The sequence below is a fragment of the Lagenorhynchus albirostris genome, chromosome 11 (assembly GCF_949774975.1).
Source record: "Lagenorhynchus albirostris chromosome 11, mLagAlb1.1, whole genome shotgun sequence".
Lineage (NCBI taxonomy): Eukaryota > Metazoa > Chordata > Mammalia > Artiodactyla > Delphinidae > Lagenorhynchus > Lagenorhynchus albirostris.
The window spans coordinates 57740705-57762975 of NC_083105.1; the positions used below are offsets into that span (position 1 = coordinate 57740705).

Below are 22271 nucleotides of genomic sequence, written 5' to 3' on the forward strand. Positions count from 1 at the left end.
CAGACTCACTTCATGAACCCCAGAGACTTTCAGCTTCATTTTATTAGTTACATTAAGTAAGGGGGCTCGGGGACCCTGGCCCTCCTCACACACATGCTTTTGGGACCCTCCACACTCCACATGACCGGGTCAGACCCACACTGTGCAAGTCTTTGGACCAGTGAGCTCCTGGAAAAGGGAAGGGACATGTCAGAAGTAGATTAGGTGCCCCCCTCCCTCACCCAAGATTTGGCAGACCTCTCAGGGGTACCCCGCCTGCTTTGGAACCTTAGTTCCTCAGTTCTTCACCCACAGCTGGGCCCAGTCTCCCTGGTTTAGTCTTATATAGACTAATCACTTCATCCCCACCCCTTTCCTTCATCTCCCTCCTCAGCCCCCTTCACAAATCCCTCTGCCTGGATCTTCAGTCACTGACTCACACCTCCTTTGCCATAGCCCAGCACCTCCTGGCTTCCACTCCCGTTGCTACTGCCCCCTCACCAGTCTCTCCAGGGCATATGCAGCTGCATCCTGGACACTCACAAACAGCTGTTCTGGGGTCACTCTATCCAGGAGTCCTGCCTGGGTCAGTGTCCCCAGCACTGAGGCTGTGTGGAGAAGGGGTCAGGCTCTCAGGTCCTACAACTACACCGTGTCCTCTTCCTTCCCCGCAAGCGTCCAGTCACTCCCCACTCTCCAGATCCCTCCATCCTCCACATCTCACCATTACACTGAGCCAGGAGAAGGTGGATCCCAGCATCTCGGCATCGGCTGGCCAGCTACGTGGGGCGGGGGGGAGGGCAGGGGGTTAAATCCTATATCAGAGAGTATTCGTGGGACAAGGGGACTTTCTCCTTAACCTACCCTCTCCCTCACCTGAACCACTTCTCTGGCCCCTGCAGCATCTGTAAAGGTGACACCACTGCAGTCTAGGACTACCACTCTGACAGGCTCAGCAACTAGGATGGCAGAAGGCAGGAGTACCCAGATGCCTCCATGGGTCGTGCCCAAATCTCCCTCATTGTCATCCCATCTCACCTGCATCAGGTGGGCCGTCTGTCTTTGGAGCCTCCTGTGAGTAGAAAAGGGTAGTCACCATCTCTGAGACACAAGCACGAACATGCACCCCTTGAGCACAATGACCCCCCCCAGAACACCCACCTGTCTCCCACCCCCAAAGAAGCCACACGCCCCTTTGACCAAGTCCCTCACCTTGCCTCCTTCTCCAAGCCCCAGGTGCCACTCCAGGATGCGGCGAAACTGCCCACGGGTCCCGAAGTAGAGCGGTGTTGGATAGCTCAGGATGCAGAGCCCTGGGACCTGGAGGAGCTAAGGGGTCAGAGGGTCAGTGAAACATCCGAGTCTAATCTTCCCTTCCTTCTTCGGCTGTAGCCCACCCACCTTGTGACTCTCTCTGAGTGGCCTGTAGAGCTCTGTCCCCTCAGCCAGTCCAAGTGCCAGGCACTGTACCCTGGGCGGGAAGCTGGGGTCAGATTCCCAGCCTGACCTGGCTGGAGAGTCACCCCAGGCACTCTTTTCTCTTCCCTCCGCTCATCTTGACTCCCCTCATCTCTACTCCCACCTCTGGGTGCGGCAGACCACAGTCATCATGGAGAAGACCACACCTACAGCCAGGCCCAGGTCCACACTCAGGGTCACGACAGCCACCCATGTGACCATCCACACAGCCTGCAGGACATGGATGGGAGCGAAATGACCAAAAGAAATGCCAGGACATCCCTGCCAGGGAAAGGGGTCCAGGGGCAGTGACTGCCGGGGCAAGTGATGGGGAGGGATGGCCCGGGAGAAAGTAGAAACAATGACAGAAGGAAGGAACGGGATGGACCTAATAGGGGATACACACCAAGTGTAATGACCCCAGACCTTGAACCATCTGGGGAGTTACAAATATTCAGGTCTGAAGAGGTTCAAGCTCCACCCTTCACCTTGTCTCTGAGTAAAGGGATTAGGAGGTATACATGTTGGGGGGGGGTGGGTTGCAGAACTTAGGACTGGGACAATTAGCTTCGATCAAGGGCAGAGGCTGGGGACGCTGGTAAATGGGAGGGGGCATCCGAGGGTAATGCTGCCATTTCTCACAAAGTCCACGCGGCTGATGCGCCATAGTTGTGGAAGTTCTCGCATCTGGAAGAACATCTGGCGCATGCTGGAGATGTTGATGCAGGCCAAGACAGCCTTGGGGCAGAGGAGGTAAGCTGACCACCCCAGTGTGGAGGGATGTCGCCACCCATCCCAGCCACCCCTCCACCTCCTCTGCTGCTTACCTTGGGCAGATAGTAGAAGAAGGGCCCCAACCACAGCAGGACAGACAGGACAACCATACAGGAGAAGAGGCCTGCCACCTAGAGGGAAGGAGGGACGGAAGCAAAGAAGGGAGGGAACCTCACCCACCCCCGCGTGAGAGTTGGTCTCCCTGCCTACTCTGCCTCATCCTCCTTGGAAGTCTCCCTCCTCCCAAATCCCCTTCCACACTGATACTCCTCACTCCTCAACCCCCTGCTTGATATTCTGCCGCTCACACCTACCTTCCCCTCCCCCAATTAAATGCCTGTCATTTGCTGGTCTGCCCCAAGATGCAGTTCAACATCCCTATTTTTGTAGCTGACCTCCATCTTTTTTTAAAATTTTATTGGAGCATAGTTGATTTACAATGTTGTGTTAGTTTCTGCTGTACTGCAAAGTGAATCAGTCATACATATATATATATATATATATCTCCATTCTTTTTTGGATTCTTTTCCCATAGTCATTACAGAGTATTGAGTAGAGTGCCCTGTGCTATGCAGTAGGTCCTTATTAGCTATCTATTTATATATATAGCAGTGTGTATATGTCAATCCCAATCTCCCAACTTATCCCTCCCCCACCAGCCTACCTTCATCTTAAAAGCCATTGTTGGATGACCCTAAAAGCAGGTTAATCACATGCTTAGGGCACCAACAAAGTACAAGAAACCAAAAACATTAGGGAGAGACTTTGATATGTGATATTTCTTTTTAAAAGAAAATGTCCTCACAAGGAAAAACACCAGAATTTTGTTTCTTAAATTTATTTTCCAGATAGTATTGTTCTTATTTTGAACTGCATATAGGGCACCATAAACTTTTTCAGTGCTTAGAGTCTACAAAGGTCTTAATGTACCTTTCTTCTCTTCTATACCTCCTACCCAGGTAATCCCATCTCCTCACTCACCTTCCCTCACAGAATTCCATCCTTCTCTATAGAGCTGCCAACTGGGGATCTGCCAATCTTCCACTTGTTCCACCACCACCCAACCTGGATGCCCCTCCCCCCTTCTCCTCACCCAGGGACGTGCTCTTACCTGTGTGTTCCCACCAGCATCCACTAGTAGGCTGGTTGTGGCCAATGTGGCCGAGTTGGGAAAGCAAGAGAAGAGGGAGGAGATGAGGTTGGAGACACCATGTGCAAAGAGCTCCTGGAGGGATGCAGTGAGATGAAGAGGAGACAAAGGCATGGCTGGGAGGGGGGAATCCCATTAGGGGGCTGTCCCCTGAATGAGGTTGGGGTCCTCACTCAAAGTCACACCTGGTTGGAATCAATAGTGTAGCTGTACTTGTCTGCATAGATGGAGGCCAGGGAGGCAGACACTGCAAAGGTAACCAGTGCCATGGGCAACGAGTCGGCCAGAATCCTGGGCAGCTCAGCCAGGTTGGGGAGGAGAGGCCGGGGAAATCTAGAGAGAGAGGAATCCATGGTGAGAATGGGTTGGGTATAACAAGGATATGAGCAAGAGAGAGGAAATGGCATAGGGCAGGACAGGGGAAGGTGCTGGGTGGGAGAGTTGTGAGGAAAGAAAACTGGTGCCTTTCCATTCTCTCTTACCCTCCGGGCAGCAATCCAACTATCTGAATGTTGTATCTTGTGTCCAGGGAAGAGGTGAAGCAGAGCACGGAGGCCAGAAGCACCTGGGAAAGAGAGCAAATTAGAGCATGGGAGGAGACAGGCCCCTGGCAGATGCTGGAAGGAGCTCAATATGAGAGAGGATTGCAACGCAGGATTAGGTGGTTGCAGGAGCCCAGCAACTGGGGTAGCTGGGATGTTTTGGGGATGGATGCCTAACAACTGGTTTAGAGTGAAGGAGGTTGGGGATGGGAAAGAAGAATGATGTATGCCTGGAGCTATGGAGAGAGAGGGACAGGAAGAAGTAAGAGGGGGCTGCTATGAGAGATGGTGGATATCAAGAGGTGCAATCGAGCCATTCTAAGCAGGGAAGCTGGGTTATATCAAGGGATATATGGGGTATCCGTGGAGACGAGGAGAGCCTGTTTAGTTGGGGCGGGAGAGAGAAATGTAGGTGGACGCGGGGAGGAAGATAAACCGTGAATTACAGTGCGGGACCGGCGAGGGGAGAGACGGGAGCGAAGGTGCCGTGGCGAGCGACACCGCAAGGGGGCGCTGTAAGGAGGAAGAAGGCTTTCTAAGAGGCCTACAGCCGGCTTTTTGAGAGAAGGGGGGACGTTTGGGTGGGGGATTCCCGCGGGTCAAAGTGTTCTGGGAAGAGGCCTGGAAAAGTACACATGTAAGCAGGACCTCTCATCTGTGACCTCTCTGCACTCCATGAAGGGGCGGCAGCGGCCAGTTCCTACCGGACGGGCAGGGTCTGTGCGGTGCACGGGGCTGGGACCCCATCCTCACCATGACGATTTCCCCTGGGATCGGGGTGGGTAGCCTGTCTCGGAACCTCACGTTCAATTCCTTGACGGGCACGAGCAGCGCCAGGCTGAGCGCCGAGACGGTCAGTTCGGCGGGACTGCTCCGCGGCAGCGCCGTCAGCACGGCGGCCAGCGTCTACGGGCAGGGGCAGTGAGCAGAGGGCCTGGGGCCAGGGTCGACTGCCCCCAGCGCGGACCCGCCAGACTGAGGCGAGGCCTCTCCTGGCTCCCATCAGGGCTTCCACCTCCTCAGCGACCCTCATTCATCCACGTGGTTCTGACCTTTTCTCCGCCCATGCCACACACTATCCCTCCACTCGCCCCCACTTCCTTTCTTTACGGGCTTCCCTCTTCCCAGGACCGCTAGAAGCCTCTTCGCTCTTCTCCCACCCTCACCTTGAAGAGAGCGAAGCAGCCGATCTGACGCGGGAGGGGCAACCCCAAAAGGCTAGGCAGTTGGGACACGAGCACGTGCAGGGCGGCCCCACTGGTCAGCGCCTTGACTACAGGCTCCGACAAAAAGGTGGCCAGGACGCCGAGCTGCAGCGCGAACATTCCCAGCTGCAGGGGAGAAGATGCGCCATCACCACTGGAGAAGGAGCAGACCAGCCCCGGCGCAGTGCACCAGCTTGTCCGCGCACCTCTCCCGCCTAGACCGGTGCTGGAGACTTGTCCCTCCCTCTCCCCTGGCCCAATTCTCCGGGCCCCCAGCGTGGATTCCCTCAGGGTCCTCCCCCAAGGTCCTCCCTCACCATCAGTGCCCCGCTCCCGAAGGCCATGGCCGCAGCCGCACCAACCCGCTGAGCATCCAGCTGTTCCCTCTCAATGCCGCTCAGGTTCCCCTCGAGGGGTTCAGGCACCAGCCGCTCCACGGCCGAGCCCGTCATAAGGCTGAGTACCGCGAAAGTTCCTAGGGCCGGGGGACAAACGCAGAGATCACCAGCTGTGCCACCTGGGGCGCGGCGACAGCCCAGGCTTCGCGCTCTCCGCCCAGGATGCTGCCGTCAGACGCCCTCTCCTAGAAGGCTTGCTGCTCAGGTAAAGACTCTGGGGCCAAGAGCTGGTGCAGCAGCCCGGAACCAGCGGTGAGGGAGGAAAGGAGGGAGCGCCCGCCGGGAAAAAACTGCTCCCAACTGCGTCACTGCCCCCTCCTGCAGACGCCCTGGGGACTGCCTGCTCCTTTGGGCGACAGAGTATCTCCTCTCCCCTCTTCCAAGTTGTAGAGACGTTCATTTTAACCAAATTTCATGGAGGGGAAAAGTCCGAGTAAACTCCCGCCTCTTTGCACCCACTCAGCACCCGCAGCGAGCACTGTCTAGGTCAGAGGTTCACGGCAGTGTAGCGGCAGAGGCGGAAGGGAAGGTGGGGGGCGTGAAGACGGGAATAAGGGCGAGGGAGCTTACAAGAACGGAAGCCTCAAACCCCTGTCCTTTCCACCCCACAGAGAAGGAGAGGAGTCACTGGGTCACTCACCGGTGGACAGGTGTCTCCCAGTACCCAACAAGGTGTAGATGAGGACGGGAAAGAAAGAAGTGTAGAGTCCGAACACTGGGGGCACAGAGGTCAGGAGGGCAAAAGCCATGCCTGGGGGAGTAGTGGAAGGAAAGGTCTCCGGTGTGTAGGTTAGGCGGCAGGGTGCCCAGCCTCCAGGACTGTCCTTCCCTTCCCGCACTCTTAGAGGCTGGCCCGGGGACTCTAAATCCCGCCACATGAGGGAACTGAGGGGTTAACGGGCCTCGATGGGAGGTCGTGGGGCGGACAAGGTCAGAGATCTGTGTCGGCCGCGTCCTGGGGGGCAGGCGTCCTGCCTCTCTCCAGTTCCCTGGGCCGGACCGTGTCCAAGACTTCGCGCATAATTGCACAGATGAGGGGAGCTGGGGGTGGGGATCTGATGGAGCTCCACTGTCCTTACCCAGAACTTGGCCTCAGGTCCCTGTCGCCGAGCCCTCAAGCCACACTAACCCACCACTTCGCTCCCGGTTCCCAGGCCCCGTGCCAACCCGAAGCCCTCTAGAGCTTGGGCCCCTGACAGGCTGCTGCTGGCGCCGCTCACCCTGGGGCACGTGCACGATGCCCACGGTCACTCCGGCCACCGCATCCCCGAGCAGCCAGGCCCGCCAGCGGTAGTGGGGCAGCCAACGCAGCGGGGGCAGCCGCGCCCGCAGCAGGGGCCACGGCCCCGGTCCGGAACAGGCGCGGGCCCGCCGCTTCCAAAGCCGGCGCAGCCGCGACCAGCGGGGCTCCGCGAGTAGCTCGGGCTCCTGCTCTGCGTCCCCGAAGAGCTGCTGAAACCGGGCCTCGGTAAGAGGTTCCCTGAACTTGGCGCCCAGGGGGGACTTAAGGTCGGAGGCCTCTCCCGGACCTGGGCAGGTGCTGGCACCGGGTAGCCCACTCATTTTGCCCTCTGCCACCTCCAACTCCGCCCAGTCTTAAATACCCCTCCGCCCGCGGGCCCCGAGTCCCGCCTCCGCGAAGCAGGGTCCAATCCCGTCCCGGAGGGCGCCCTCTCTTGGGGACCTTCTACAGTCAGGAGCCGGCTGCGCCTTGGGGAGGGGGTGTCTCTACGTTAGGCGTTTCCTCAGACATCCTTGGCCAGATCGCTCGCTCTGCAGCCTGCTATGGGGGGAGGGATGGCCGTGGAAAGGGTTAGGAGCCAGAGAGGCAGGGCGAAAGACAAACGCGCCCCATCACCCAACACCCACTATTTACCGCTCCTAGGTCTTTTGACTCCCGCCTTCTCGCTCCCGGTTCCTTTCCGCATCTGCACCTTGGGCGAAGACAGACGCTGACTCCTCTAGGGTTACTGGTCATTCCCAGGGCCGCTGCATTGCCCACAAGAAAGTTCAGCGGCGTTCCAACTTCCCTTCCCCGCCCCCCCCAGACCCAAATCCTCATGGGGCGCAGCTTGTCCCCAGAAAGTGTAAGGGGCTCCATTGGCCTCAGCTGTTTCACAAACTATCTAGATGGGAAGCAGCTGCTATTGGATACGGATGGATAGAGAACCGCCCTGCCACACACACACCTCTGCTGGGAGTGGCTGGGCCTAAATTCCCAGTTCAGGGCCTCAGGGGGAACACTGAACAGACAGGGAACTTTGATTTTATTTCTCAGAAGCCAAAAACACTGAAGCACTGTTTATTACGTTCCAGTGCTATTCACAAAGTAGGCACTCAACAACACGTATGTGGTTAAATTAAGTACAAAAGGGTCACCCACCCACCTCATGTACCCCTGTGGTCCCTAAAGAGATTCAAAGGTTCTGAGCTCCAGAATTCTGTTATTTGCCCCATCCCCTCCTCCATTCACACGAATCCTTAGCAGCCCTCCCCAGTCCCTGACCCCAAAGCCCTGGGGGTGGGGTACAGTGAGGGTGGGTCTCCCCTCTTCAATTCCTCCTATTGTTCCCCAGAAGTCTTATCTGGGCTGTACGTCCTGTCCCCTCCACCTTAGAGGTCCCTCCCCCCATTGTGGCCAGAGAGACCTCAGGCCCACAGGGAGACTCCAGCTCTTCCTCACCCTCCCACCCCAGCAGTCTATTGTCTGCTGAGGAAGCTCAAGTACACGTGACTGGGCCCAGGGGACGGATGGACACAGTGGACACACCGATGCCCAAAGACCCAGGACAGGGCATCTGGACACGGATCTCTGCACGTTTGGCTCTCTGTCCCAGGGGCTGTCCCAGAAGTTGGGAGAGGTGAAGACCCCTTTGGGCTCTCCGCTCTTGGGTCTGTGGCTTGAAGAAGAATCCCTTCCTGCTCAGTATGGATATGCCTTACAACCTCCCAGACAGCAAAAATAAGGACACCCAGAGCCAGAAGGGGACACAGCACCCCAGCATCCTCTCACCTCCCCATGTTCCCTGAGCTGAACATGGTGGCCCCAGAAAGAAAGGTACATTGGGCATTCGGAGCTTTAGAATCTGGGTGTTGGGGGGAATGGTGGGAAGTCACCCCACAGCGGGCTTTCCAGTGGGGTCTAGAACAGAGACCAGAGGGGAGGGAAAGAGGGACTGGGCAAAGGGGAGGATACGTCAAGGTTCTAGGGTTTTCCAGTAGCCCTAAGCTCCAGGTCTAGACTGAGAGTTGCTGCAACCGCAGGTGAGGGACAAAGATAATGACATCTTTTATCTTACATCCCGCACCCTTCTCCTTTCACCAGGCCCCTCCTCAAGTGACTGATCTGAGGGGCCAGCTGATCTCTTCCATACCCCTTTACCCCACTTACCCCTACTTCAGCTTCCCCTTCCCTCTGCCAAGACAGCAGCTTTAGTGATATAACAAAACCTTTATTCTCAAAAAACAGAAAAAACAAAATCAAAAACAAAACCAATAGTTTCTGTCTGGCCCTTGCCCCAGCCCTCCTACCCACCCACATTTCCTCCTTTTGGGGGGGACCTGTGATGCATGCATAGGGGTGGGGGCTGAAGGAACCTATGTTTCTTGGGCAGAAAGAAGTCTTTCTGAGTCTAGGTTCCCTCCTGCAAGTTGACACTCCCAGCCTCGCCCACCCTCCAGATACACCAAGAGGGAGGAATTCTGGCGCGCTGCCAGAAGGATTGCCCTGAAGTTCCTGGGGGAACGGAGTGGCTGAGTCAGCACCACCCCCATGGCCTTCACCAGTTACAGCTCATCTTCATCCAGCTTGGCAAGTCTGGCTTGGCAGGGAGGGGCGTTTGGAATTGGTGGAACTGGAGGAGAGTCATGAGGAGCTTGGGGGATGTCGCTGGAGGCCTGAAGAGAGACTCAAGTCAGAGGATCAAAAAAGTTCAGGAATCCACCCTCACTCCTCTCTTGTCAGTGTAAGCCCTAGTCAAGCCACCCCCTCTTGCCAGACATCTTAGATTATCTGAGACCATCAGCTTCTCTCAGGGTTAAACTGGAGTGGGGGAGGGCAAGAGATGGGAAGTAGGAAGGGGCAGACAAAAGGAAGGTGGTGGAAGAAAGGAATGATACCGGGGAAGGAGGTTTGGGGATCCTGGAACAAGAGAGGACCTCCCCATTCTGCCCTTACAACCAGGGAATTCCATTCCTCATACCTGTGTGTCCAGGGACAGGGGGACTCTGGCCACCTGCCCTTTGGGAAACAGCAGCAGGGAGGGAAGAGAGCCATTGATGGGTGTGTGTGTGCTGACCTGGGCCCGATCTCCAGGCCGAATTCTCCCGGGGCTCCCCACCCCAGGACCTCCTGGCCGTCCCAGGCTGTTTGTCTGGCTCTCCCGTCTCTGGTACTCAATGGGTGACTGCAGTGCTGGGGCAAACAAAGGGACGGAAGGAGGGTTACAGCAGAGACACGCCCTTTCGCAGGGGCTCTGCTCTCAAGGACTGTCCGCCAATGTAAGTCGCTTGAGGCTTTAGGGGATTCTGAGTTACTAAATCTTGAGCTAGTTGTGGAAAAGTGAGGATGAGGGATGAGGAGAAGCTGGGGTGAGGGCAGGGACTGGAGATTGGGCGGTGAGGGATTCAGGAGATCCAAGGACCAAGGGAGGATGTTGGGGAGGGAGGGTGAGAGCTTCACCATTGAGAAAGTCCCGCTGGCTTTCCAGGATCTGAGCCACTTGCTTGATCCAGGCCTGACTGACCGCGGGGTCTGCAGTCTGCAGGACATAGCGCTGGATCCCACCCTCTGGCCCTCTGGAGGTCAGTGCAAAGCGGCAAGGGTCGCCTTGGAGGTTCCCCTCCAGTCCCAGGCAGCTCACCTGGATTGGCAAATAAGAGGCAGCCCCCAAATTCTTCAGGCTCTCTCTGGTTCCTGTCGCCTCCAACAAATCCAAAGAGGACCTGAGGGGCCACCGTCCTCTCAGAGGCCTCCCCTATCCCAGTCAGACCTCTCGCTTGGGACACCCTCCCCACCTTGATGCTGCTTTTGTACACATATCCAGGCTGCGTTCCACCTCTCACTCCTCCTCCCAGGGCCTCGCTGAAGATGATGATTTGCTCAAAGAGGAAGACACGTCTCTCTCGACCCCGAGAAGACAGCAGCCCCCCAGCCTCGGGCTCTGTGACCCAGAATGTGTCCTGGCCCAAGAGCTTCCCCTGAGCAGTCAATTTGCCCTGAAACCAAAGGAGAGTGGCCTTTGAGAAAAACAATAAGAGAAAAGGGGCAACTCTCTGCTCCTCCCTCCTTCCCCTGACACTCCCAACCAACCATCTCCTGTCAGCCCCAGGAGAGCACAGTTCCCTGTAAGGATCTCCTGAGTGCTCAGCCTGGGGCAGAAGAGCATTGCTCCATCCCTGTACCTCAAACCCCCGCAGTCTCCCCAGGGTCATCATGTCATTACAGCGCTTGGGTACGAAGCACATGACCTCCACAGCTTGCTGGGACACAAGTGAAAAGAAGAGCACTGTCATCATTGGGAAAGAGGCGTCTTCAGACCATGTCTCTATCGCCAACCAGCCTTCCCCTTCACCACCCGTGGAGCTGGAGGAACCCAGGAGACTAAGAAGATGAGGTGTGCGTGGTGTGTCCTGTGAGATCTGGGAGTACTCACCTCCAGCTCTTCAGTATCCATCCCAGCTCTACTATAATACTTGAGAAAATCCTAAGACACAGAGAAGAAATGCTCAGGGAGGTTATGAGAACATCCTCAAAAGCCCTCACATCCTCCCCTGAGGACACAGGTGAGGGCCCCCCGGAAGTCTGGGTGGGGAGCCTTAGGAACCCTGGGGAGACGAATGAGGAAAGGGCCATCCCAACCAGCCGTGCCCCCAGGGAACAGGTGGCCCCGACCTTGAGCAGCAGCTGGTATTTCATGATCCTCTGCACTGGTTTGATGAGGAGGTCGTTGAGCTGCAAGCGGTGCCCCAGCTGCTGCCGGAGCTCCTGGGGACAGGGACAGATGGGGTGGTTTTGCAGCCTGGAAAGCCTGCTCATGCTGACGATTCTGTCCCCCTTTCCCCAAGGTATCTCAGCCACTGACCTCAAAATAGCTGTCCCCAAATTCTGATACCACATGCTCTGACTTGGGCTTATTCTGACAGTACACCACGTACATATGCAGGCGGCGCTCCTAACAGGAGTAAAATTCAAGCAAGAGTAGAGTGAGTGAGGAGAGAGGGCACATCTCCAGAAAGTCCTGACCCACTCCCAAGCCCCTCCCCTCCTGGGCCCCACTCTCTCAAGCCTCACATGTTTGATGAATAGCTGAGCCAGCCAATCAGGATCCTTCAAACACCTCTGTAACTCCTGCAGGAAATAGCTGGAGAGGTAGGGAGGGAAAAGGTTGGTCAAACACCCCTACTCCAAGCAACTCAGAGCTGTCTGCCCTGGTAGTGTTCCCCGCGAAGTTTCTCCAAACATTCCTCAGGCAACAGTGGGCCCGTGGGTAGGATACAGAGACCACCAGACATACGCCCCTTCCCCTCGCTCTCAGGGATCCATCACTCACTCTCGATGCCACTCGTAGATTTGCTGGATGTTCCCAAACACAATCCTGTCACGACCTCGAAGATTGTCGGGTACCCCCTGAGCAGCCATGGTGGCCATGTAACCCTGTGGGAAGGTTGGGTGGGAACATGAGTGTGTGGAGCCAGTCCTGGTGGGAACCTCCCCTCCCCAAGAAGTCCAGGATGTAGGGGAGACTGGGAAGGTGGGACAGAGGAGCAACAAGGCATCTCCTAACATTAGCCCTGGGGAGAGGGAAGGGGCTGGGCCAGGGCTGGGAAGGGAAAAGGGAGCTACCTCTACAATCTGCCCCAAGTCGTCCACGTACATTTTCTCTGTCTCTACCAGTTCAGTCAGGACGTACCTGGGAAGAGAACAGGTTTAGCCACTTCCTCCCTCCTGGACTAGAAGCCCCTTCATTACCACAGCCAACCTCAGGGGAAATTCCAAGTCTCAAATCTAAAATGTGAGAGACAATCCTCTGGAAGTTGCGCGACTGCGGGGGTCTGGGATAGAGAGTGTGTGGACACTTACATACTCATTTCCAGAGCCTTCTTCTGGTCCTCTTCGCTCTCAGGGGCTTGGGACAAAGTCTCCTCTTCAGGTGGCTGTAAGGAAGAACATCCCAGAGTAAGCAAATGGATGCCTCTTGGGTGAGGGGAGCCACGCCAGACTCATGTCTTCATACCTGCGTCTTATCCCCAGGGCCCCCCAACAATGTGGTCAGCAGGGTCAGTTCTGGCAGCTCCTCTCCTGTGGCTAAAGCTGGTTCCAGCATCCAGTTCTGGGGGCCAGAGGTCAAGTCTCAAAGGTCAGGGACAGTAGCTGTGTCTCCCCAGTGACCAGTGGCCCCCTCAACCTGCCCTCTCCCAGCACCCTTCATGGATGTCCTACATGCTTCTCTGGTGCTCCCTCCTCACCTCATATGGTCCAGCCTGGCCACCTTCTGCCTCAGTTTCCACACTGAGACAATGTTTAGAATGATCCAACCATCTTCTCAGGCCACTGACTGGCCCTGGGGGTCCCGGGGAACAGGGGCCAGAGCTGAGGCCAGAGCTGGGGCCAGAGGGAGCAGCCAGACCCGAGGCAGCTGAAGCCGAGATACTCCCCTCACTGCCAGCAATGGAATAGGATTCTAAGGGGGTGGGGTAGGGGGAGAAAGGGGGTGATAAATTTTGCTTCAGTTCCAGATTCAGGGTCCCTAGGGAGCTCCCAGAGTCTCTGCTCTGTGATGCTCAGCCCCTCTCCCTCAGGGCTCACTTTCTTGCCATCCTCATTGGAGTTGGCCAGGAGAGAAAATTTCACCAGGACACCCTTGGGAAGAAGGACAGAAAACACCTGGCTCCCTAGGCCTGGAACCCCCAGTTACATGTGGGGGTTCCCCCATATCTGAGCATGGCACCAATATGGGGGTGAGGGCAGCCATCTGGGAAGACACTGGAAGCTGGGGGTGGCCATCTGCTCTCCTACAACCCTCCCCCTTGCAATGGGTACAGACCATTCTCTGAGAAGGGCGGTGGGGGGGGGAGAAAAAGAGCTTAAGAGCCCATCTGCCACCCCCAGACCCCTCCTCCACCAAGTGCACTAGTCACTATAAAAAGAAAAGACCTCTGCAGCCCACCTTCCCAGCACATGCACAAACCCAATAGAGGGGGCAAGTGAGGAGAGCTCATTGGTGTTATTCTTGGCCTGGGCTCAGGGACAGCGGAGCTGTGATTTGGGAAAAAGCCCCTGGTAGACCCCCCTCATCCCTCATTCCTCCATCCCCCTGTCCTTCTTCAGATCTGAAGTAGATTCTCAGCAGAAGGATTTCAGGGAAGATGTGGTCTAGGCATAAGGGGATTGTGGATGGGTTTTTCTCACACTCAGTTGAGAGGAGTCCCCTGCCCCTTCCCCAATTTCCTTAACTTTTAACTGTTAGAAATTTGAAGGCAAGAGGGGATCTTAGAGATCATCTATTAGGTCACTTTCCTGGAAAACACAGGTATAGTCTCCAGCCTCTAAATCCCTAGGGCCGGGACAGACACAAGTCCTGAACCCTCAGCCCGCCCCCCACTCAACACTGGGCCCTCGCGACCTTACACTCACCATGTCCCCCCCGCGCGAAGCAGCAGACGCATTTTGCCAGCACTTTTCGGATCACGCGGGGACAGGCACAGCGACCCCCCTTTTGCCCCCCCCGCATGGCGCCCGGGCCCCCCCACACCCCCGACCCGGGCGGGCCATGCAGGGGGAACCACGGGGGGCGGGGACGGCGCAGGGCGCACACCCCCCCTCCCTCCTACCCCGCTCCAGGCTGGGGGAGGCGGGGGGAGGGAGGGAATAGGAAGGGGGGGGTCCAGGGGTAGGCGGAAGTCTGGTCTGGAAAAGGGCTGGGGACTCTGTAGAGAGGGCGGCGCGGGGCCGGGCCGCCGAGCTGGGCGGGGAGGGTTTCCGGAACCCAGTCGGTGCGGGGCCCAGGGTCCAGATGTCCAGCGGGAAGGGGAGGGATGGTGGAGGAGGCTGGGCCGGGATGCGGCAGCCGCTCCAGCTGCGTCTCCGGCCTCCCGGATTGGGGGTAGTTCTAGGCCTGGTCAGGGGAGGAGGCGGGGGCCGACTCCCCGAGTCACTGGCGCTGCGCGGGTCCCCGCCGAGCGGCGAGCAGAATAACAGGCCCCGCCGCCGGGTCGCCGCGGGGAGGGGCCTCTGCGGCCCAGCTCCGCCTTCTCCCTCGCTTTCCCCCTTCAGCCAGTGCTGGGTTCCCGCCCCAATTCCCCCTCCCCCAGGCACCACCTCGTACCCACTCCAAGTCCCCAGCGCCTCCGCCCCTCCTCTCTAGCCTGGGCTCCCCAGCCCCGGGTTCCCCCTCCCTCCCGCATCTCCGGCTCCGATTGCGGAGCACTGGCGTGGGGGTTAAGCCCGGCGGCAGGGTCGGCTAGGGTCGCCCCTCGGCCTCTGCGGCGGAGAAGGGCGCGGCGGATGGGGCCTTAGCCTGTGCGAAGAGGTCCTGGGGTTGGGACTGTCTCTAGCCGCGCAGGGGTGGACAAAGTCCCCCAGTAGGGGATGCGTGAATGGGGAGCTCTTTGTGGGGAACACAGCCCGGGTGCCGCCCTCTCGCCGGACCCTTCTTTCCTCCAGGCCCCGGGACTCCAGCTGAGGCTAATCACCAATTAAGGAGAAGTCCTGGAGACTCGGCTGGCGAGGGGCCAGGGGTGGGGCGCGGGGACACTACGCCAGCGGGGGCTCGGGACCCGCTGAGGTGAGGGACACACAGCAGGCTAGAGGGCGAGAAGAAGCGTGGAGGTCTCAGCGTCTATATGGGTCTCATGCAAATTAGATGCGAACCTTTATACTAATACGAGCAGCATATTTTTTAATTCGCCACTTTGCGCAGGATGGCAAACTGTGCCCCACCCCACCCCTAGCTTCTTACCGTGCAGCGGAGCCCAGGCGGGGACCTCGCGTTCGCGCTCCCCTCTCTGATTCCCCTCCGTACAGTTAGATTCTGGCTCGGTCCCCCCCAGCCCTAGGGGGCTTCTCTTCGGGGGCTGCGGCGACAGAGTGATCGTAAGAAACCCGCCCTCCACGCCCAGCCTAGACCTTCCGCTTCCCCTTCTCCCTCCTGTCAAAATCCACTTTGTTATAAAAGGGTCTTCGCCAAGGCTGGGGTGGAGGGAGCAGTTTACCCAAGAACGTGCCTATGATGCTCTTAATGGAACTTTTGGATTCCTGCGACTACCCCGAAGAATTCTTGTTTGCGGGTAAATTGAGTTTGTGGGGTGCAGCCATCCTGAAGCCCCCTAAAGACCCCCGACCCCACCGTGGTCCCCCTTTCTTACCCCCTCCTGCCCGGGTAGGGCGCATGCGCGCAGCATGCCCCCCATGACCCCCAGTATCCGGTCAGTGCGGCCAGGGGCGGGGCGCTCCGGGGGCTTCATGCTGGACCCCTACCCTCTTCCAAGTTTCAGAGCCGAGGGGGCACGGAAGCTGGGGGGCTCTGAGGCCAGCGTGCGTCCGGGGAGTTGCCGCCGCGGAATCCGCCCCCTGCCAGGCTCCGCCCCGACTCCCACCCCAGCCAAACTTTTCAAAAGGGGTAGGGTTGTTCCTTTCTCTGCAACTGTAGTTCAGCAACAAACCCCACTTCATCCTGACTCCGCTGTCGAAGCACGATCCAAGGCTTCGCAGTTTTATCTTGGAGCCCACTAAGTACCTGCCGTTTTCCCAGGCCCTCTGGAGGCAGAGAGCCTGGGGAGGCGCCCAGGGAGTTCCCGATCACCACCCCCTTCTCCCTCTCAGCAGGTCCAGCTCCTCACCCCACCCCCCAACCCCCCACCCCCGGCCCACAGAACAGAACGGGTGTGGCATAGAGAGTTGCATATTTTACTTTATTTTTATTAAATTAAAAGCTACAGTCTGGCGGCGATTCCAGAACAGGGTAAGGAGGCTCCTTCTAGGGGGCAGAGAAGAGTGGGAGAAAGACTGACAAAGACAGAGACACAGGAGAGAAAGGACAAGGTTAAGGGAGAAGGGGTATTGTTTCTGAAGAACATATGCGGCCGGCTCTACGGGGGCTCACAGCAGCCTGACCCCCCTCCCCGAGCAGAAATTCAGCGGTGGAGCAGTATGGGGGGGGGAATCAAGAGACCCTCTCCTCCCCACCCAGGTCCTTTCTCAGCTTAGTCACTGGAGCACATCACAAACCAGAAAAAGCCAAGGGCAATGGAGGGGGCAGGAAGACTGGGAGTATGTACAGGGGGAGGAGGGGAGCAGAGCCTGGGACATCAGACTCTGCCAGAAGGGAGTGGCTCACACTGCACTGAAGCACTCAGCCTGTGGGGGACTGGGGAAGGGATCGCCCCTCCTTCTCTGAACCCCTTCCCCAGTCAGACAGTCCCCTACTTGAGTGATGAGGGGGACAGAGGGAGAGACAACAGAGGCTCCCACTGGGTCCTACTGAAGGAGAACAGCAGGGGCCTCCCAAAGGGGATGTCCTTCAGTCATCGGTGATGCCCTTGGCTCTCAGCTCCTCTTGCACCCGGGTCAGGTAGGTGGGGTCCGGGTACCCAAACCTGGGAGCAAAGAGAAATGAGGGTCAGGGTTAGCCGTTCAGGCTACTCATATTACCCCCAGGCTCACCCTCATGCTGGTGCCCCATTCTAGCCCCTCCCCACCTTCCCTCAGATTATCCAAACCCAAGATAACTGAGCCCAATTCTGCTTATTTTTGTAGGTTAAGCTGGGCACATTAGGACCAGGATGACTACAGAAGAAACTGGGACAGGCAATATGGTTGAATAGTTTGGGGGTGGTCCTCTCCAGTTAGGAGGCTCCCAGAGAGAAATGGGGAGAAGGGGTGGAGCCAAGGGAAGGGAAGAAGGCATTTCGCACAGCTGTGGTCCCCCTGTGCAGCTGGTCTTGTGGTGGATGTCGTTCCAGGTGATGACATTCGGTCTCCCTGTGGTCATGGACGTGCCGATAGTGAAGGTGAGACGCTGGTCAAATGCCTTGCGGAACAGGGTCAGCACCTTGTTGCCCTCAGGGCAGTCCGGGAGGTAGGCCACCCGTGTGGTGCCAGGATACCGAACTCCTGGGTTTGGGTGTTCAGCCTGGGGTGGGGGAGGCAGAGTGGGCAGTGAGCAGCTGGGCATCTTAAGGGTCATCCTGGCCAGCCTTCTGGCTGTGCACCCCTAGCTAACGCTGATGGGGCAGCGACAGCCTTCCAGGGAAGGCGCAGCTCTAGGGTCTGGGCAGCAGAAGCCTGTTTCCAGACAAAATCCTCATCATTAAGAGGTCCTTTCTGCTGTCCCGATCCCTCAAGCCTCAATTCAGCAACAAATGAATTCTCAAAAGTAGCTAGGCCTTACTCTCCAGATAACTCAGCAGAAATGTGAAGCCTGGGAATAATTGGTCTTTCAGCCTTCGCTTCTCCACCTGAAACACTCCCAATGCATCTTCCACTGTCTAACCTGTTCTATTTTTCTATTACTCTCCTTCAGAGCTTCCTCATCACTCTGCAAACCCGAACTGGACATTACTCTTTGTCAAGCAGGAAGACACCTTTACGTTCTTGACCGCTCCTATTTTAACCTTCCACTGTCATCAAGGTTTTCCTTCTCATAAATCTGGAATGGAGTAACGCTCCCAGCACTGTTAAGGGGGGTCAGACCCTTCCCACCGTGCCTGTCCGCACCTGAGCCACCACGTCCACAGACTCCACCTCTGCCAAGAATAGATGTCAACATCCAAGTTCATCAAAGAAATAGAATTCAATTCCTTTCTCTCATACCTATTTTCACGGGTGCCTTGGGGTCATGGGGATGGAAAAGCTAGGCTTCAAGGGGGCCTCTAGCTCCAGGGCACTTGAGTGGGAAGGCATACCGGGAGACAGCAAGACTGTATCACATCTAACAAACATACTCCCCCTCCCCCAGTTTTCCTAGGTCAGAGAACAAGCGCAGGGAAAACCAAAGGGTAAGGGCAGGCCATAGGCTTCTTACCCCCTGGACACCGGGCGGGAAGACGTACTGGATGACGATGGTGCCGTACTTCTCATAGCTGGGTAGGAGGAGTGTGGCATCCTTAGAGACCAGCATCCGCCCATTCTGGGGCTGGTTGCCCACCAGCTGCCCATAGAAACGGCCACACATGGGGCAGGCCTTTTTCACCTGCAGGGCCCGGGTGATGCAGCCCTCGCAGAATGAGTGCCGGCACTTCTCTAATGTCTTGGCATTCTGGATCTCCCCCAGACAGATGGGGCAGGTGCTCTCCTGCTCTTCTGCCTCCTCCCGAAGGCGGGGGGGAAGAGGAGGGGGCAGGGGAGGAGGAGGGGGAGGCAGCCCCCGTGCCCCTGGGGGCAGGAGTGGGGCTGCTCGGAGAGGGGGCGGGCCTGGGCGGTGCAGCTCAGGGTGCTCCCCCCCACCCCCCAAAGCCAGGCAGCCCATAAGCTCCCCCTGCCTCTGAGCTTTCTTCAGCTCTTTCTCTGCCTCTTTGAGCAGCCCCTTGAGAGCCTTCCGGGCCAGGTAGAGCCCATTGGGAGGGGCTGGGGGAGGGCCCTGAGGGGAAAGCTGGAGGACATAGATGTCAGAAGTCTCGCCGTCTATGAGAATGGACACACGGTGCTCCTCCCGAAGCCGGGCCAGCCGGGCAGGGGTCTCCTTGCTGAGGAAGTCCCACACAGGCTTGGAGACAGTCACTTTGTTCTTGCAGGTGCCTCCACAGGCTGCCATTCTGGACAGGACGAACGACACTGCCCCCAGGGTGAAAAGGACTCAGGGTGGGGGGTCCCCATTTGACAAATATCAGTGCCTCCTACTTCCCGTTCCTTTCCAATCCTATATTATCTCCACTCACTCAGAGGTCAACCCCCACCTCCTCCCCCAAGTTCATGTTCTGTTTCCTCTTATCTTTCAAACTCCAGCACCCACTGAAGAGCAAGAAAGCTTCTGTATCTTTATTATCATCCAAGCGGAGCATCAATCTTGGTTCTCCTATACTGCTCCCGAGATCACAGAAACAACCTGCCCCTCCCCCCACATCAGGTGAGAACTGAGTTCTGTAAAAGGAAGGGAGATTTTTGCCCTCCTTTTTGCTCACTTTGATCCTGAAGAGCTTAGAATTGGCATGCAGGCTCTCTCTCTCTGTTCCTGCTCCCTACTTGTAGGTTGTGTGACCTGGTGGGTGGAAAGGGAAAGGAGGGAAAATGAAAAACCCCTTCTCCCATTTCCACAAGCCCCAACCCAGCAGCCCACTTAACAGAGACGGGATCTGGGTGTAAGTTACTGGGAATGGGATTACTTGGAACGTGGAATAGAGGCAACCAATTTAAAGGTGAAAGTTGAGGTTCCCATGAAAGGCAGATACCTGGAAAGCCCATGGACGATGAGAGCAGCAGAAATCCCTCTGTTTCCACACTCAGCTGACCAGGACTGGGGCAGGGGGAGTGGAGGGGGGACTGGGTTAGGATGACAAATGTTGCCATTTTCCCCAGTCTGCCCAGAAACAAAACCTCCTCTTTCATTTCCTCTCCTTGTCTCTTGCAGAATTCCATCCCCAGCCACTCTCCAAGTTGCTAAAGAAGGAACTTCAGCATGCTAACTTTCCTCTTCCTCAGCTCTGAGGCTCTTAAGAAAGCCTAGGGGCATGGATAAGAGAAGTCTGGAAGGGAAAAGCCCACACAGATAGAGGTCTTTTTTGCCACCTCCCTCAGGTCACAAGGACAAGAATATTTCCTTTGCTCCCCAATTCCTCGCCCTACTCCACATTCTGGAATAATTCAGCCCCTATTGCTAGGGAGCCTTCCTTGAGAGTTAACCCGGTCCCTTCTGCTGGAGTCTGCTTGGAATGCCAACAAAGTGGCAGCAGCCCCTGCAATAAGAAAGTTCTCGCTGTCGCTGTCACCTTTTAAACCCGGCACGTGAAGTCCAAGCCTGCCAGCTACCTAGGCTACATTTAGGGAGGGGTGGGGCTCAGGCAGAGGGATCCGCTGGAGCAGCCTGATGTTTCCCCGGAGTCTTGCCGTGTTCAGCTACAGAGCTATCCCTACAATACCTCCAAATGCAGCCCAAATAGAAAGAAGGGCCATTAGCGTGACCTCAATTCCTTGACTGATCCATAGGGGAGCAGCTCTCCGTTTGTGCCTCCATCATAGTCCCCTCAAGGCCAGATGCAGCTCAAGATTCAGAAAGTGAAATTGGAACCCTAGAGCCTCGGCTCATACTGTCCATCCAGGTGGAACACCCTCTCCCCATCAGAGAGAAGCCAGGACCTAGGTGTCCTTTGCTCCGAGTCCTGATGGCACAGAAAAGGGAGGCGGGGCCACAGTTTATGCTGGGTCCGATTCCTCTGGGGCAACCCAGGCCGGACACGGGGCCAGTCCCTCTCGTCAGACAGAGGCCGCCCACAGGGGCAGCCAGGAAGGGCCAGGGTCCTTGCGGGCATCAACTGAGGCATCTCCACCCCTCCCCCCACGACCTCCTGCAAGACCCGACCCGGAACCACCTCCCACATGGCTCGCTCGGCAGAGCCCCCGCAGCCCCACAGCTGGGTGGGGTGGATGTCGGCCCGATTGCGGGCCCCAGAACCCCCGAATGGAGGCCAAGGCTGGAGGGTGACAGAAAGAGCATTAGCGGGGCCTGGAAGGGGGTCCCGGCGCCGCGCGCGGGGGAAGGAGGCGGAGGAGGGGGCGCAGGGGGAACCGGAGGGCGCGCGGGGAGGTGTGAGCGGGGCCCGGGGGGCGCGCGGCGGGTGTGGGGGGCGCCGGGCTCACCTACCTCTTGTCAGCGCCGCCATTGCCGGTCACATGACTGAGGCTGTTGCTGGGATGACGGTCTGGGCCTTAGCAACCAGGGTGGGGGGGGAGACCCCGAGAAGGTGGCGGGGGGCGGGGGGGAGTTTGCAGGGGGTGCAGACTGAGGGAAAGGGAAGGAAGAAGGATGGCACCCCCCCTTCCCCTTCAGGGGTAATAATCACCGTTTGCTTTGACCCCTTCTATCCACAAGCCCCCGCTCTTCTGCCCCAAAACAAAAATGGAGGCGCCGTCCCAATCTTCGGAGGCTTGGGGTGGTATCGTGGAACCGCGGGTGGGAGGTTAAATCTCTTAGAGACGCCACCCTCCTCGCTTCCCCCTCCCGGGAGGGGGCCCTCTCCCTTTTCTTTCCCAGCCAGCTTCGTGGCAGCTTCTGGGAGGTGGTGGTGGATGGGTGGGTGAGGCGTGTCGCTTAGGTAGATGGGGAAGAGAGGGCAATTTCTCTGTGATCCTTTTTCTAGAAAGGCCTTTGAGGAATATGGAGTAGGAAGAAGAGTAATAGTAAAAAAGCATTGGTTCTAAAAAATAAGTCCAGGACTAAACCATTTCAACCCCCTGCCTCATCGCTTGCCTTTTCCCGGATTGTTACCTTCTGTGACCCCGCAAAACCTGCTCCCAGATGGGTATTGGTAAGTGTCTCTGATTTTTCTCTTTACACAAACAGGGACACTGAGGCTGGTGCAGAATGCGAAGTGAATACATCTTTTTTTTAAATGCCTTGGAGTGATGGTAGTATCAAGTCTATGGTTGAAATAGAGTTAAAAACTCTCAAAGGAAAAAAAAAAAAGCTCTTCTCTCTTCTGCTTCCCACATCAGAGCAATCTCCGCCCCCAGTCCAACTCACTTCCCTGGGGCCACATCAAGCCAGGTTTTTCCACCAGCCAAAAGACCTCCTCAGCCAGAAGCACCGGATGGATCTCCCAGACTGGCAGCAAC

At 57.2% G+C, this 22271-nt stretch overlaps 3 protein-coding genes across 19 annotated transcripts; all 3 read right to left on the reverse strand.

The window, feature by feature from the left end:
• Positions 1 to 24: 24 nt before the first annotated feature.
• Positions 25 to 8913, reverse strand: LOC132529373 (solute carrier family 26 member 10-like). 9 transcript variants are annotated; one of them, XM_060165751.1, is made up of 21 exons: positions 8898 to 8913; positions 7383 to 7495; positions 7191 to 7289; positions 6727 to 6958; positions 6147 to 6257; positions 5426 to 5583; positions 5070 to 5234; positions 4657 to 4809; positions 3844 to 3926; positions 3547 to 3694; positions 3323 to 3436; positions 2265 to 2342; positions 2080 to 2175; positions 1562 to 1668; positions 1381 to 1450; positions 1192 to 1308; positions 1018 to 1051; positions 856 to 938; positions 704 to 758; positions 481 to 587; positions 25 to 168 (listed from the first exon to the last, which is right to left on the reverse strand). In XM_060165751.1, the coding sequence occupies exons 5-21, from the start codon at positions 6253 to 6255 to the stop codon at positions 130 to 132; spliced, it is 1716 nt and encodes a 571-aa protein (XP_060021734.1). In that variant the 5' UTR covers positions 6256 to 6257; positions 6727 to 6958; positions 7191 to 7289; positions 7383 to 7495; positions 8898 to 8913; the 3' UTR covers positions 25 to 129. The 9 variants fall into 9 exon arrangements, 8 of the variants coding, with proteins under 8 accessions (XP_060021734.1, XP_060021728.1, XP_060021730.1 ...); XM_060165745.1 differs by lacking the exons at positions 7191 to 7289; positions 7383 to 7495; positions 8898 to 8913 and having other exon boundaries at positions 422 to 587; positions 6727 to 7132; XM_060165747.1 differs by lacking the exons at positions 7191 to 7289; positions 7383 to 7495; positions 8898 to 8913 and having other exon boundaries at positions 4708 to 4809; positions 6727 to 7124.
• Positions 8914 to 8937: 24 nt separating this feature from the next.
• Positions 8938 to 16063, reverse strand: ARHGEF25 (Rho guanine nucleotide exchange factor 25). 7 transcript variants are annotated; one of them, XM_060165756.1, is made up of 16 exons: positions 15872 to 16062; positions 15466 to 15580; positions 12974 to 13188; positions 12742 to 12837; positions 12588 to 12661; positions 12351 to 12417; positions 12058 to 12161; positions 11799 to 11868; positions 11590 to 11679; positions 11400 to 11492; positions 11161 to 11211; positions 10910 to 10987; positions 10523 to 10723; positions 10188 to 10368; positions 9709 to 9920; positions 8938 to 9403 (listed from the first exon to the last, which is right to left on the reverse strand). In XM_060165756.1, exons 1-16 carry the CDS (start codon positions 15968 to 15970, stop codon positions 9293 to 9295), a joined length of 1857 nt encoding a protein of 618 aa, XP_060021739.1. In that variant the 5' UTR covers positions 15971 to 16062; the 3' UTR covers positions 8938 to 9292. The 7 variants fall into 7 exon arrangements, with proteins under 7 accessions (XP_060021739.1, XP_060021735.1, XP_060021740.1 ...); XM_060165752.1 differs by having other exon boundaries at positions 10523 to 10987; positions 15872 to 16063; XM_060165757.1 differs by lacking the exon at positions 10910 to 10987.
• Positions 16064 to 16400: 337 nt separating this feature from the next.
• On the reverse strand, positions 16401 to 21364 carry DTX3 (deltex E3 ubiquitin ligase 3). 3 transcript variants are annotated; one of them, XM_060165766.1, is made up of 6 exons: positions 21301 to 21364; positions 19892 to 19956; positions 19625 to 19701; positions 18529 to 19258; positions 17420 to 17637; positions 16401 to 17101 (listed from the first exon to the last, which is right to left on the reverse strand). In XM_060165766.1, exons 3-6 carry the CDS (start codon positions 19651 to 19653, stop codon positions 17026 to 17028), a joined length of 1053 nt encoding a protein of 350 aa, XP_060021749.1. In that variant the 5' UTR covers positions 19654 to 19701; positions 19892 to 19956; positions 21301 to 21364; the 3' UTR covers positions 16401 to 17025. The 3 variants fall into 3 exon arrangements, with proteins under 3 accessions (XP_060021749.1, XP_060021748.1, XP_060021750.1); XM_060165765.1 differs by lacking the exon at positions 21301 to 21364 and having other exon boundaries at positions 19892 to 20993; XM_060165767.1 differs by lacking the exon at positions 21301 to 21364 and having other exon boundaries at positions 18529 to 19277; positions 19892 to 20992.
• Positions 21365 to 22271: the final 907 nt, after the last annotated feature.